The 15,661-nt window shown below is 34.5% G+C and overlaps 1 protein-coding gene across 24 annotated transcripts in view; it reads left to right on the plus strand.

Annotated features, from left to right (window-relative positions):
- RAPGEF6 (Rap guanine nucleotide exchange factor 6) overlaps nucleotides 1–15,661 on the plus strand; it is a 221,058-nt gene that overhangs the window by 167,853 nt on the left and 37,544 nt on the right. For all 24 annotated transcript variants that reach the window (XM_060415604.1, XM_042250259.1, XM_042250263.1 and 21 more), the window contains 3 exons: nucleotides 4,239–4,396; nucleotides 11,498–11,738; nucleotides 13,500–13,883. In XM_060415604.1, the coding sequence (XP_060271587.1) occupies nucleotides 4,239–4,396; nucleotides 11,498–11,738; nucleotides 13,500–13,883 (783 nt within the window). The remainder of the gene's footprint in view (nucleotides 1–4,238; nucleotides 4,397–11,497; nucleotides 11,739–13,499; nucleotides 13,884–15,661) is intronic.

A 15,661-nucleotide genomic window follows, 5' to 3' on the forward strand; every position in this document is an offset into this window, starting at 1 on the left:
CACGAATGAGATGTTCTGCATCAGTAATAATCAAGAATAGGGAATTTGCTGGTGGTCCAGTGGTTAGGACTCAGCGCTTTCACAGCCCTGAGACTCTGGGCCCTGGTTCAACCCCATATCAGGGAACTAAGATCCCACAAACTGCACAGCAAGGCCAAAAAATTAAAATGATCATCGTCATCATTAGTTGTTCTTTATCCATAGTATAATAAAATTGCAAAATTTTCGGGAGATGTCCAGCTACAAGAAACTGGTTAAATTAAATTGTGCTATTTACTGTGAAATGACTAGAAGGAAAAAGGTTGATTATAGTTTTCTCTAAGTAGCTTTATAGGTAAATTTTCCATTTCTTGCTTGCTTCCTTGTTTTTTGTATTAAAATTTTTTTTTTTTGGTTTGAATATTTATTTTTTAATTAGGAAGAATTTTTCATGAGCTTAATTCCGCAGTTTCCAGTATGGCTTCTCTGTGTCTGGACTTTCTGGAATAGGCACTTGGCTCTGGCTTTTGTAGCACGAGAGTTGTCATAGAAATACTGTAAGAGAGAATGTCCACATCTATAAGAGGAGTAAGGATACTGAATATAAGGAAGGAGGAAGGATACTGAATATAAGACTCAGTAGTTCCCCAAATACCTAACCATGACATTTTAAAATGAAAGAATGCTCCTAAAAATTACATGTGGAAAAAAAGGTCTAACTGATTTTGAATAATATCCTCAAATTAAGACATAGCAATGTGAATTTTCTTGGCCTGAAAATCAGGAAATCTGATCTCCTATTATTTTTTTAATTATAGCTTTTATTTTGTTTTATTTAAGCACGGATTGCCCAATCAAGTATCTAATTCATTGTAACAGTCCCGGAAGTAGATTGCCTTGTTTGGTTATTAGAAATTACTTTTTTCCTCTCCATTTACTGTTAGCTTTCATTCTGTGTTTGTTTTTAATATTGGTATTATTTTTGTTTGCAAACTGTTGATGTTTATGCAGCCTTTTTGGTTTCATACTCTGAAACTAAAATATACTTTTAAGTAAATTCAGTATCAAGAATTACTGAGGAATTTTTCAAAACTATCTTGTTTCTGTTACTGCATCATCTTCTCAGGAGACTGTTTTGGTAAGAAATGACATGTTTGCAAATAGGCATTATTAATTCAGCTTCCAAACAAGCATGGATATTTTGCCAATTAGATACTGTTTCATGTCATAGCATGGGTTGTACATAACATTAGTATAGTTTTCATTTGTATATGCTTTCACCTTAGTTACCATGAATTTGTTACCAGCTTTACTTTATTATAGCTTTTCCATGTCATATCTATTGCTTATTAAAAAGCAAAAGTAATGTTAAATAACATCAGTAAGAGAGAAAAAGACTTTTAGTATTTCATGTACTTCTTAGTCTCTGTAGTAAATTCTAGTTTATTGCAAAAGTGAAAAAAAAGTGAAGTCGCTCAGTCGTACCTGACTCTTAGCGACCCCATGGACTGCAGCCTACCAGGCTCCTCCATCCATGGGATTTTCCAGGCAAGAGTACTGGAGTGGGTTGCCATTGCCTTCTCTGAGTTTATTGCAAGTGACAGCCAATTCCCGAAATAGTAAATTGTAACTTTTTAATATTGTTAAAATTGTTTAGACTTTGATTATTAGTAGAAACAGCTAATCTTTTTAACAGTTTGCTTCCTTGGATTTAGTTAACCTGACTATGTCCAAGAACTGGCAGGTTATTTTCAGAAATCAAAGAAAGACTTGTATTTTTTAAAATTCTTTATTATTTATGTAATGTGAATTGTAGGGCTTCCCTGGGCTTAGTGGTAAAGAATCTACTTGCCAATGCAGGACACATGGGTTCGATTCCTAAGTTGGGAAGATCCCCTGGAGAAGGAAATAGCCACCCACTCCAGTATTCTTGCTTGGAAAAGCCCATGGACAGAGGAGCCTGGTGGCAGCCTGCAGTCCATGGGGTTGCAAAAGAGTTGGACACGACCTAGCAACTAAACAACAATAGCAGCAAGTGTGAATTGTTGCCGAAATATTTAAACAAAACTATAAGATGTGTGCGAAAGCCCCACCCCCCCCCGTATTTTCTCTTATCATGAGCTATTTAGCTCTGATCTTTAGGGTTATACCCCTAATTATAAGGAACCAACTTAGCAGAAATAAAAATTTCTTATCAAATAAGGAATTTGATTCCCTTTGCCTTATCATAAGATTAGACTGCATTCTTTCCCCCCAGGAAAGCATTTCCTCTCTCTGTAGTGCCTTTACCTGTTATGCACATACTACCCCCTCTGTTTTTCATTTTGAATTAGGTAAAATCCTTTCTAGATATGTATTGTTCTATTTTCATTTCAGTAAAAGTGCTACTATCTTCTAAAAAGTAGGAATCCTATTTTTCTCTGTGCCAAAATGTTCACCTACATTATTTTATTTAATCTTTGCCATAGTCCTAGGGTATCAGTAGTAGTATTCACAATTTTAGATGAGGTAACCAAGAAACAAAGAAATTTCCGTGAGGTCACACAGCTAATAACCTAGGTCTGTTTGACATAGCTTGCTCTTGAAACACTTAACTGCTTTTTTCCGTGTTCTCATGCTTCTCCCTGACTTCTCTTTGTCTTATCCTGGCTCTCTTCCTTTGCTGGCTACTAACAGTCCTTTAGCTGTTTATTTAGCAATCCTCTAAATTCCATCTTGCATAGTTTTCTAATCTGTCTAAGTCCTATTTTTAACTCCTAACATATCTAGGAAGTACCCTATATTATTCAGATCTTAATCCATCCCAAGATCATAGGTAAGTATTCTGTGATAATTATTTGTATATGTAGCAAATACTGGGTAGAATGCTACACTGAAAAAATATATATATAGATGGCAATTAATATTAACCTAAAACATTTATTTTAACCAGTGCTTAGAAATAAGTAGTATTTTGGTTGTTGATGCTAATGGAATCTACTTTTCACTACTGTCCTATGTTTGTATAGAACTGTTTTTCTTACCCTGTGTTTTATAGAATTTGAGGGGTATCTAAACTTTAAGTAACAGGGTTATGTTTGGTTTTATTTTTTCTCTTGGTTTTAGAATTGCCTGTTTAACACCTCTGAAATATTTTAAAGGAAGGGTATTTGCTTAACATGGCCATTTAATAAATGTTACTTGTTTTTGAAACCTTTAAAGGGAATTAACTTTCAATGGCTGGTTTTCTGCTTTGGTTTTGATTGTGTCATCTAGGGAACAGCCAAGTAATTAGACTTGAGAGATCACACAAGAAATAATGCGCCCTTAGAATAAGCTAGAGCCTGTGAAACTTCGTGTCTCTCTCCCTTGGTCGCCTTTTCTCTTCTGCTTTCGGTTTGTCACATATACCGCCACTGTCCTTTGCTGCTGTTCTCTGTGTCATCTTCCTGTTTTCTCTTCTCTGTACTTGGTGACTGAAGCGGTTCCCAGGTTACTCATATGTTTGAAGACCTATCTTACTTTGTCACTTGAGCCTAGCCCCCTTGTTTTCTACAATCTGCCATATTTTTGTCTTGGGTGCAGACCAGCTCTATCCTTTGCCTCAAAGGTTGCCAAGCTTTTCCTTCGAAAGGAAGAACCTTGCAGTGGTGTGGCTGTGCATTGTTGGATACATATCTTAGTGTCTAATGAAGCTGGCAAATCTCAAGATCTTCCTATTCAGGTTCATTTTCTCTACCAAAACCAGCAGAAACTAAATACGAAATAGAAGCATTTCTGTGTCATGTAGATCCCACCTTTGAAAAACACTGGAGTTAATTATGTAAAATCTATAGTTGGCCCTGCTCACCTGTGGTTCCTCACATCTGTGGATTCAACCAGCCAGGGACTGTGTAGTACTGTAATGCTGACTACCACTGAGAAATATCTGTGCATAAGTGGACCGGCTTAGTTCATACTTGGATTGTTCAGGGGTCAGCCATAATAGAATTATCTAGATGTATAAATAAAATTTTATTTGAGTATAATTATTAAAAATAATTTAGTGTTGTTTTCAGTATTATACCTGTCCTGTTTTTTTAATTGCTATACTATTTAATTAATTAATTTATTATTTATTTATTTATTTATTTTTGGTTATATTGCTGCGTTTGGGGTGGCCTTTTTTTAAAAATCACCACTTTGAATTGGTCCTATTATGCCTTGTGCACAGAGAACAAAAATGTTTACTATTAAGGCTCCTCAAATACTTTAAAGTGATATGTGGCATTCTTTTGAAGTGATGGAGGCCTGAGCCAGTCACAGGATGACAGCATTGTGGGGACGAGACACTGCAGGCACAGTCTGGCCATAATGCCTATCCCTGGAACACTCTCGTCCAGCAGCCCCGACCTCCTCCAGCCTACCACCAGCATGCTGGATTTTTCTAATCCCTCAGGTAATTGTTGCTTATTTTAGACAGCCATATTTGTACTGAATAGATAAGTAGATGGTTGAGCCATGTGTAACAAATACTAGATTTGCTGGCAGCCCTCTTTTTTCACCTCCATATTTTGACTTAATGCAGAAACACTAAAAAGATGATGCCTTTTTCTCTAAACTGGAGTGATGGTACTTTCAGTATGAAAGAGAAGTACGTATCTTTTGGTAACCTTAATCCAAGCAGTGGATGAAAACAGGGATACTTCTTCTCAATCAAGAAACATGTTACCCAGAGTGTGGAAAGGAATAAAGCAAATTATTTTAATCTAACTTGTCTCACTTACCTTCCTCTGTGATGTACAGAAATGTGTTAACAGTTTTTTAGAAACACTGATTTTTCTCTCCACTACCTGCAACGTTTTTTTTACATCCAATATTGTTAAAGTACTATAGCATCTTTTTCATTGGTGTTCATACTTTTGGTGTGGGGCATTGAGTTTATTTTTCTGTATCTATTTACGCTCAGAGGCAGAAATTGTCATCTAACTGTGTAACCTAAAATTTCTTTATAAGGATGGAACATTTTGAAGATTTATTTATATATCTACTATTTGAATGGGTTTGAGATGGCTTTCAATAAAAGATGCATACAGTTAAAAACTGAAGCATATATTTGATCCAAGGAGAGGAGGGAAAAAAGCACCTCCTCAAAGATGCATATAGTTATGATAAGCTTCAGTTTTGATGTTAAAGCTCTAACAGCTAGTGGGAAAAGGGAAGAATTCTGTTATTCTTCACCTGTTTCGAGAGATTCCTAGGCCCAGTGATCTGTCTTTGATACATCCTACTCTCTACGTGACTACCAGCATCCTTTCTAGAGCAGCAGTCTCCAGCTTTTTCTACACCAGGGACTGGTTTCGTGGGAGACAGTTTTCCCATAGACTAGGGGGCAGGGATGGTTATGGGATGATTCAAACACATTACATTTTTGTGCACTTTATTTCTGTTATTACATTAGCTCCACCCCAGAGCATCAGGCATTAGGTTCTGGAGGCTGAGGACCCCTGTTCTGGAATGAAGGTTTTAATGACCTGTTACTTGACTTAGAAATGTCTAGTGATTTTTATTTGTTCTGGATTCAGTCGTGAGATGGAAACCACTCCATGTATTTGATCAGAAGTTAATATCAGATATTGTTACCAAGTATAAAGTAAACTGTTTTACATAAAAAGGTAAGAAAGCAAGCACTAAAGTGTCACAGTGAGGAAGCTGCAAAGTGGATTCAGCTTCTGGTGCATGAAGGAAATGCCACCACCAGGGTGAAGGAGTATCATTTGAGAGATACAGGAGCCACATACCCACACGTAAGAAAATAAGGCAGCAGGTCGCATACTTAACCTTGCAGTCTACCTTCGGTGCTCCCTTTTGGCAAGAAAAAAATATGGTTTGCAGAGTCCCAGCCCCATTGTAGCAGGGTAGTTGTAGGTTTGGAGCCTAAACACAGTAACTTAATAACAGCTGGTATCCAGTTTTTACAGGATAATTATAAACCCCTTTTCTAGCCTCCTGTTATACCATTCTCCAAACTGTTACTTCTCTGTCTCTCCTGATTATGGGACATACCTTCAGAACTCTCTTTCTGTGCATATATTGTTTGCTACCTCTAGTGTTTTCTCCTTGCATATCCCAGGAAATTTTTTTTATTCCTCAGTGCTGAGCCCAAGGGTTACCTCATCTGGGGATCTCAGGTTCCTCTGATGCAGAATTGCTCTCTCCTTTTCTAGCACATTATCATTGTCTGTCTGACTTTGTCCTGTGGTAGCATGGGAATTTATTTCTGTGTCTGTGTGCGTATGTTCCATAGCAGTATTTCTTAAACTGCATTCACAAATAAAATTTTAAATACTACCAAAGCACAAATTAAATATTCATCTGTACTTTCATAAGACAAGTATTTAGGGATGTATGATTTATAACTTGATTGACTTACAGTTATAGATATACGTTTGTATTTTTGCCACTGGTGTATTTAGCAGTGAGGCAGGGTGGGAGGTAAAGGATGGGTAGAGAGGAGAGAGAGAATTTGGGGATTTAGCTAGGGAAATGAAAGAGGTTAGAATTATTAAAATTTAGAAACTGTAAACCCCATGGCACTGAAGTTCTGATCTCTGAAGAGGATATACTATTCAAGATTGATGGCATAATTCCTTCTTTGAGAACATGTTGAAAGTGTTGGAGATGCCCTTTTACTGTCTGTTCAGAGAAAGTCAGTCTGCAAAGCTCAGTCTGCAGCCTTTGTCCATATCAGCAATATGAATGAACACACAGAAGAGGAATTTAACTTCAAATTATATTTTTAAATCTCCAGATGAGCAACTTTATTTAAAGCCTTCTGTAGTGCTGTTTATATTTATGGTGAATAAAATATTTATTACCAATTCCAAATTCAGCTTGGTGAATCATAAATGACAGCACTGAATTTTAGTTTAGCTGTGTACATCACATATGTGTATTGTAGTACATGTGTGACATCAGCCAAGTATGACTAACTTTTATCAGTCTACATCTCAGTTATGTTTTTGCTGCATATTTTAAATTGTTATTAGAAAGTAAGGACAAAGCTACAGAACTGTTTAATACTTTGCTTTTGTTTGCTGACTTTTTTATGGTTTTGCTTTGTTTTTGCTGCCTACAGCTGTTGGTTTGTACTGTAAGTATCTTGAAGACTTGGTATTTTCTTGCTTATGTTTGTGTGTAGTGTTTTACTATATGATTAAAAGTCAAATGATACAGAATTGAATGAAGTAGGCAGCAGAACTCCATACACTTCAAAGGTTGCCAGTGTAAACTGGCATATATTCTTTTAGCCATTTTCTTTGAATATATATGTCTTTTATACCCATTGACTCAGAGTAGACATACTGTTCTGTAACTTGTAAAAAGTGTTTCAGAATTTTGGGTTTAGTGTGACATGAGGCCTAAAATAATTCAGAGTGTAGCTAAAAGGATTTGAAAACTGATTTTTTTTTCTAAGTTTGCATATGGAACTTTTTGCTTACTCTTTTTCATTTAATAGCACAAACTTTTAATTTGACATCTTTAATATTCAGTAAACTTCATACTCATTTTGCATTGCAAGTCTGAGTTATTTTAACTAATTTTTAATTGTAAAGGAACATATATTACAGTTTTTATTTGCAGAGAAAGGATAAAATATAAAAGTCTCTGCTTTCCAGAATTAACAGTTGTTCATTTGCTTCTATATCCTTTCAGAAATTTCAGAGCACATAAAATGTATGTACTGTTTCTTTCACCCCAAATGATATAATTTCTTTTCCATTTAGCCCATTTCACCTAGTAATATACCCTAAATGCCTTTCTGCAGCAGGATGTATTTTGCCACAATATCTTGAACATTCTGTTTAACCATTTCTGTTTTAGTGGATGTTTGCCTAAACCTCTGGGATTACATATCTTTACATGCTTTAGATTTACATTATTAATATACTTTGAATTTTGTCAAAAAATCTTGTCATAAATTTCTTTCTTGTTATATAAGTATCTATGAAATATTATCTATTTTCTATCTATCTAAGTTTCTCCAGAATTTAAAATATTTGCTTTTTGACCCTTCATAGAACGAGTTTGCCAGTCCTTAAACCATATCATTATACTTGTATCTTGTGTTTGCTTTGTGAACTTTTTACTGTATGGATTGTCTTATTTACTTCATTATTGTGTCTTTCCTTGAACTACCACCTACTCTGAAAAAATCTCTGCAAAACAGAGACTTTCTCCATCTCATTTGTTACTTTCGCTTCATCATCTGGAACACTGATGATGTAACGGGTACTCCATAAATACTTGTACAGGGATTAACAGTTTAAAGCAGAATGAAGAGGTATTCCTTTGTTTTTTTGTTTTTCTTTTAATGGTCATCTTAAATACCTAAAAACTTCTTCCATTTTTAGTATAATGTCAGGGTCAGACACTAAAAATAGAAGAACTTTTTAGGTATTTTAGATGATCTTTAAAAAACACAGCAAAAGACTGCCTCTTCATTCTGCTTTAAGTTGTTAATCACTATACAAATATTTATGGAGTACCTGTTACATCATCAGCAGACTACAGTCAATGGGGTTGCAAAAGAGTCAGACACGACTTAGCAACTAAATAACAACAGGGTCAAAACATGTGTCCTTATCTCACTTTTAAATTTTACTTAACACTAGAAATTTTGCCTTGGGTTGAAAGTATGGATATATGTGAATTTCAGTTCTTGAATTCATTTACCTATTATGTAAGAATTTTAGTATGGAATATTAACCATAAGACTAATAAATGCTGTACTTCTCCAAGATTGTTTTTAAATGTCTGTTTTCCTTACAGGATTATATTTTTATGTGTATTGTAGCTTCATACCTAAAATTTGAAATGATTAGATCGTTTTTGTTCTTGATTCAACTTTATTCTAACTTCATATTTATCATTTAACTAATCATTTAATGTTTGAGTGTCTGCCGTGTTTCAAATATTATGTTTAGCATTAATTATGGTGTCTTCCCACTAATACTTTTGTGAAGAAAATATATGTATTATACAGGTAACAGTTCTAAAATGGAAAGAGAGATTTACCCCAACACTGATATCAGTGTGGAGATATTTTTTCCTCTAATGTGTCTCAAATTTTCAAGTTTGGTTTTCAAAATTGGCATTTATTATCTTGGCAAATTCACCAGGATTTGGGTTATGTAATATCCTTTGGGTAATTCCATTTGCAGATCTGTTCTAGAGCTATCCATTTATGATGCCTGAATCCTTCTTATATGACTATATGACAGTTTGTCCTTTGCATGTGAAACAAGTGGTTTTAACAGTGTGAATATAAGAGAATGTAACAGAATACAGCGTTTGGAAGGATGCACAAGGTTCCTTCCCTGATGTCGTAGTATGTTAGCAGCAAGAGAAGAAATGTGTGCAAACTCCCAATCTGTCTGTTTGAATAAATTTCTCTGAAGAAATTAATAAAAGGAATCAGAGCATCTCTTCATTCCCTCATGGTCAGCCAGCTTGGCTGGCAGCTGCTCAACCCCTAAAAACCTAGTAAACAAATGTACCTCTAAGCCCTGGACAACTGAGACCTATTTTTGTGAAGAGGATAGGAACAATACAGATAATAAGTAGTTTTTTGACATCTTTTATTGGGTTAAAAGGGATAATGAAACTCTTGTCCAGTATCTTTCTTTTGGAAAACTGAAATTTCCAACTTCCTGCATTTTCTAGCCCAGAATAGAGAAGCAATCTCGTTAGCATGCCATAAGAGCCTACCTTATGCCTGTAGACTTAGAAACCTGATAATGTCAGCAGCATCTGAAGGACTGACTCATTTTCGGAGATGTATGAACAGGAGGCAAAGAGGTGTTTGGTGACTCAGACCTTTGCATACCTCAAAAAAAGGCAGTTTGGCATGTATATCTTACAAAAGGGGCCTGAATAGATGAAGCATTGTGCTTCCAGTTTGACAGTAAACCCAGAACATTCAACATTTGTCAGCTAAGAATCCTTTTCCTGGAATTGTATTCACATGTATTCAGTTGACTCTTCCAATACTGGGGGTCAGTCTTTGTGTGGTAGCCTCACTCCGAACTTTATTCCGTGAAATTATTTCCTCCCACATCTGTTTCATTACTTTTCTCTTTCATTTAGCTAGAATTATGCCTCTGGTGGTTTTGAGACAAATTTCTAATTTTTCTTTTCCTCTTAGATTTACAGTGTATACAGTGCTAAGAAGGTAATGCTACACAAATGATATACAGTGACCTGAGCCACCAAAATATTCCTAGCTCATCCCCATTACACACATGATACAAATATCCACAACAATACATTTTTCCTAATTAAAAATGGAAGAAATTTTTGTAATTTATAATCGTGAAGAAATATTTAGCAGTTGTTTGTGTTGTAAAATCACTTTTCAATTTAATTATGTTAAAAATTAGCCCACTGTCATCATATGGGCTAATTGTTCAGGAAGCTTTGTTCTGGAAGCTTTAGCCAATGCCATATGAATAGAAAAAGCAATAACGTAGAGTAGGAAGGGGAAATATCATTATTTACATGTTTGTACTGCATGAACATTTATTTTAAAGTAGGATTAATCTACTAATAGCAAACATCACAAACACTGAGATTTAACCACATGAATATTTTAAATGTTCCTGTGTTAAAATATATAAATATAAAATCTGAAAAGACATTGGCCACTTTATAGCAGATTCTATTGGCACCTAGTATAATTCGGTAGGAAAAAGCATAAAGAATAACAAAAAATATTTTTAAAAAGGAATAATGTTTCATTAAACCAGTGAGTTTCACCATGAACCAAAGAAGTGAAATACAAAATAATGACACATTTTTGGAGGGAAGAAATGCATAGGGCTTTCAAAATGGGAAAAAAAAATTCATAAACAGTTTTGATAAGAATGTGACTAAAATTGCTGTCTTTATACCCTAGGATGATAAAACATTATAATGTTTTGAGAACAGTTCAGAAGTATATTTCCAAAACCGTAACAGTATGCATGCCCTCTAACTCAACATTTCTCTTTGTTTTGGATTTTCCCTGAGGAAATAAATCAGATTGATTACAAAGATTTATCTACAGGAGAGTTTGAGATGGAGGGAAATTATTTATCATAATTTACTTATGATAAAGGAATGTGATATGCAAGCTAAATGATTTGTGATTAGGACTTGATTCATTTCAAATTAGGAAATACAGATTGTGGAGTCCTATGCCTCCATAAAAAGTTTTGTTGAAGAATATTTTATGACATAAAATGTTTCTAAAAATGAAAATTTCATGGCTTTCAAATCATATGCATAGTATGGCTTTATTTTCTTTTTCTTGGTGTTTTTCTGTGAGCATACACTAGTATTTTGACACCAGAAAAGGTACATTGATTTATTAATAAGTGCAGCTATGATTTCTTTTAACGTCCTTGAAAGAGAAATATATATTTAACTGTTTAGAGAGATCATTGTTTTCTAAATTATGTTTTGAAGAGTTTGAGTCATTTTCTGTAGAATAACAGAATACTGTTTTGTATTTATACAGATATTCCTGATCAAGTTATAAGAGTTTTCAAAGCAGATCAGCAAAGTTGCTACATTATCATCAGTAAAGACACTACAGCTAAAGAAGTTGTTTGTCAAGCTATTCATGAATTTGGTTTGACTGGTGCATCTGACACATACTCTCTCTGTGAAGTTTCTGTTACTCCTGAGGGTGTTATAAAACAGAGAAGACTTCCAGACCAATTCTCCAAATTAGCTGATAGAATTCAGCTCAATGGAAGGTGAATGTGCTTATTAATGAATACTCATTTCTGCATGTGTTTTTGAAGATTCCATGTTAAAAGACATAACGTTGAATAGGAACATCATGTTTTAGGGCCACTGAGTTCTCTCTAAAATTAACATAGTTTTTTTTTTTTGTTGTTAGCCTTCTGTTGTCTCCATGATTATGTAAATAGGATCTTAAGAGTGTTAGCACTCATAAGTGCTACCCAGAAGTGAGAGAAAGGATCAAAATGTTCTAGCCCTCCTGCTAAAATAAAGTCTTTGAACCAGTGGTATAGTCCAAACTCTGTTTTTTACAGAGGGAGATGATACATATCTTTATTATATGTATCTGAGTAATATATATATTAATTTATACATTTGCTTTTTAAATGATCAGTATGGACTTTGGGGAAAAGAAACCATAGTTTACATAATTGTTTTAAGTATTTTTCATTTTATGAATATATGAAAACTCTAAAAATGTTTTAAATGTGCTCTGAAAATTATTTTCAACTTGGAAATAGTTTCAGTAACATTTGTATTTTCATGATTTTTTTCTGGCAATAATACAATCTTTTTAGTGAACCCAGATTCATATGTAGGATGAGATCCTTAGAAGCCTTAAAATGACTATCCATTGTGGTTGCTATTAAGAGAGAATAGGTTAACTCTGCTTTTGCTGATTGTATCCTGGAGCAAGACTGCCCAGATTCAAATCCCTGGTCTGGCTGTGTGATCTTGAGCAAGTTATTTAGTTCCTCTGTGCCTGAATTTTCTCATCATAAAATGGGATGATAGTAATAGAACCAACTGCAGAGGAATGTTAAGAGAATTGAGTTAATAAACATAACATAATTAGATCTGATTTTACTATCTACAGTATGAGTTTCAACTCATTATTTATGGTAATCTCTTAGGCATGTGAATAGTTAAAAGGTAGAAGAAAAATAAATATAGTTCCTTGACAGTATAAAATAGATGGACACAACTCAGGCTTAGATCAAGTTGTATATTATTAATAGAAAAGAATGAAGTAAAAACCACTTGTGATACAAAATGTAACCTCTTCTGCAGCAACAGTCCTATAGAAGATATTTCCTAATTATGAATTCTTTACTTGTCTCTTAGCTTTTAAGTGTCATAAAATTGTTCATCTAAAAAGATGAAAGGCAAATGAAGATCTTTTTTATGGCTACCAATCAATGCCATTTGCTGGAATGAATTTTTGGATTTATCAAGGGAGAAATCAGTAGTGGAAGTTTCCATTCTGTATGGGTTTTATTCTTCTTTGCTTTTCTTGAAAATTTAAAGTTAAGAAGAAAGTGAGCGTAGCAACACCTTCCAAATAGAACTGTAGACAGTCTTGATTCAGGAGTTTACTCATGCTGTCCATGAACAAGTATTTTGTATAGTACCTATTATGTGTCCTGCATCCTTATAGAGCCCTGATTAAAACTTTGGTTCTCAAGAGTATACACATGATTGTTCACACAGCATGTGAATAATTTCTTAAAAATCATTAAGTTTTACAGTGTAATCAACATTACTTTTACACTTTAAATTCATAGATGTTAAATGGTAGAATAAGAGAATAACTTCTTCAAAGTCGTCTCATTTAAAATGTTAATTTTCCATTTTATTTTTAAATAAATATTCTGCTGTCATTTCTGACAAAAAGTCATTAACAGTATAATGATGTTTTGACAACAGTGATAAAGAGGAAATGTGCTCTTATAAATGTGGAATCACTTATAAAAGCAATTTTTTCCTTTTAGGTATTATTTGAAAAATAATATGGAAACAGAAACCCTATGTTCAGATGAAGATGCTCAAGAACTAGTTAAGGAAAGCCAGCTATCCATGCTACAACTAAGTACTATTGAGGTGGCCACTCAGCTGTCAATGAGGGACTTTGATTTATTTCGTAATATTGAGCCTACTGAATATATTGATGACCTTTTTAAGTTAGAGTCCAAAACAGGAAATACTCACTTGAAAGAATTTGAAGACATTGTAAACCAAGAGACATTCTGGGTTGCCTCAGAAATTTTAACTGAATCAAATCAGCTTAAACGAATGAAGATTATTAAACATTTTATTAAAATTGCACTTCATTGTCGAGAATGTAAGAACTTCAATTCCATGTTTGCAATAATAAGGTAAGTTTGTACAAATATTTCTGTATGATTTTGTCATGATACTGAACTTGAAGCTGGTTTTCTTCTTAGGTATTAAATGAGCAGGAGAAGAAAAGTTCAGTGAATATATTTTTATATAAGTGTTGTTAGATTGAACATATTTTCCGTTTTGGCGATACTGGTTTTTTCTCCTTTTGTTTCTTCCATCTTTCAGTCACTTAAACAATTTTGGTAAGTATAGGTGGTTCCCTGCCCAGTGTTCTCCCCCGTGGGGGATTATACGCTCTTGGGTATATGCCCTACTGTGCATGAGGCATTACCTGATTCACTGTGATTTGACATTGAAAAATCAATGCACTACAAATTGTTGATATTAATGCACTAATTTAAAACTGCTATTTTGAAGTGACCACAACAGCAACAGATAATAACGGTAACCATTTGGTGACCTCTTCCTGTTTCTCACAGACTATATGAGGTATCATTGAATGTGTTCCCACTCAGACAAGCTGGACCATTAGAATTATGAAAATCCTTCAAAGTTTATAAACCCAGGAAGTGTGGGTGGTTACATGAGCTTCTAGGAACCTTCCTCCTTCTCTTCACTTACTATGAGAATCTAGGTGTAGGTACTTTATTTTCTGACCCTCATCCAGCACAATGCTGATCACAGAAGGATTCCTCCTAAAACAAGTCTAATTTTAAAGGTGGACGGTAGTAGTAGTGTGGTCCTTTTAAAGGTCATGTACTTGTACGTGGTAGCATAATAACTACTGTAACTAATCCCATCTGTGCATACTCTCCCAAAAATTACTTGTGATTTCTTTCTAGTATTCACAAGAGATAAAATTAAAATCTTTATAGCAACTTCTAAATCATAAATCTGCCATGGTAATAGAAAATTCCTTTATGAAATTTAACCAGTGGATGCAGTAGAACTAGACATTGTGGAAGAAGCGCTGACTAGAGATTAATAGAGTGGCCTTTAGAATCTGGTGCATCTGTATTTGAATCTTGCCTCTTCCATGTGGTAGCGGTGTGTCAAGAGAAAACTGAAGACCAGTTTCTCCTTGTGGAATTCAGGACTTACACCAACTACCTCACAGTTTTTAACAGCTGAGTCTAAAACAAGGGAACACAGACTCCATCGATAAACAATTAGAAGGGTAGAAATTGAAACTGTTCGTATAGGAAACATGGAGTAAAGAATCTGAGAGTTACCAGCTCAGTTTTGGAGTACTCCATTTAAAAAAAAAAAAAACAAAAACAAAAAAAACCTGATTGACTCCAGAAGAGATCTCTGTGTAGAGTGTCCAAAGAATATGGCAAAGGGCTAAAAACCGTATCTTAGAGGCCATCCTCAAGGTGAGGGTAAAGAAGCGAGTCCATCCAAAGAACTAGAGTACTAATACGAGAGATAGTAGACAGCATAGTTAGGATAGTGTCATTAAAGTCAAGGAAGTAGAATGAGAGAGGACGGTGGAGAGCAGCCCCAAGATGGGTGTAAAAAAGGCCAGACCTTTGGTTAGGAAGCTTTGCTTTGGTTAGGTTGGTTTTGTTATGAAGAACATTAAATTCATGTAAAGTTAATTGCTTAGTATTCCTACATTTTATATCACAATGCATTACAACATATAAAGGACATATTAACTTTACAGCTGAGATGAAACAGGTGAATCAGTCACCTATGACTGGAATTTATAGCATGTTTTATTTATTTGAGTTCTCGTTTTCCTAAGTCTAGCTAAAGAATTGTCAGTTTTATTTATTGTTTCCGAATACTTTTTCTTAGTTTCACT

This window comes from Ovis aries, chromosome 5 (assembly GCF_016772045.2).
Source record: "Ovis aries strain OAR_USU_Benz2616 breed Rambouillet chromosome 5, ARS-UI_Ramb_v3.0, whole genome shotgun sequence".
In the NCBI taxonomy this organism is placed as follows: domain Eukaryota; kingdom Metazoa; phylum Chordata; class Mammalia; order Artiodactyla; family Bovidae; genus Ovis; species Ovis aries.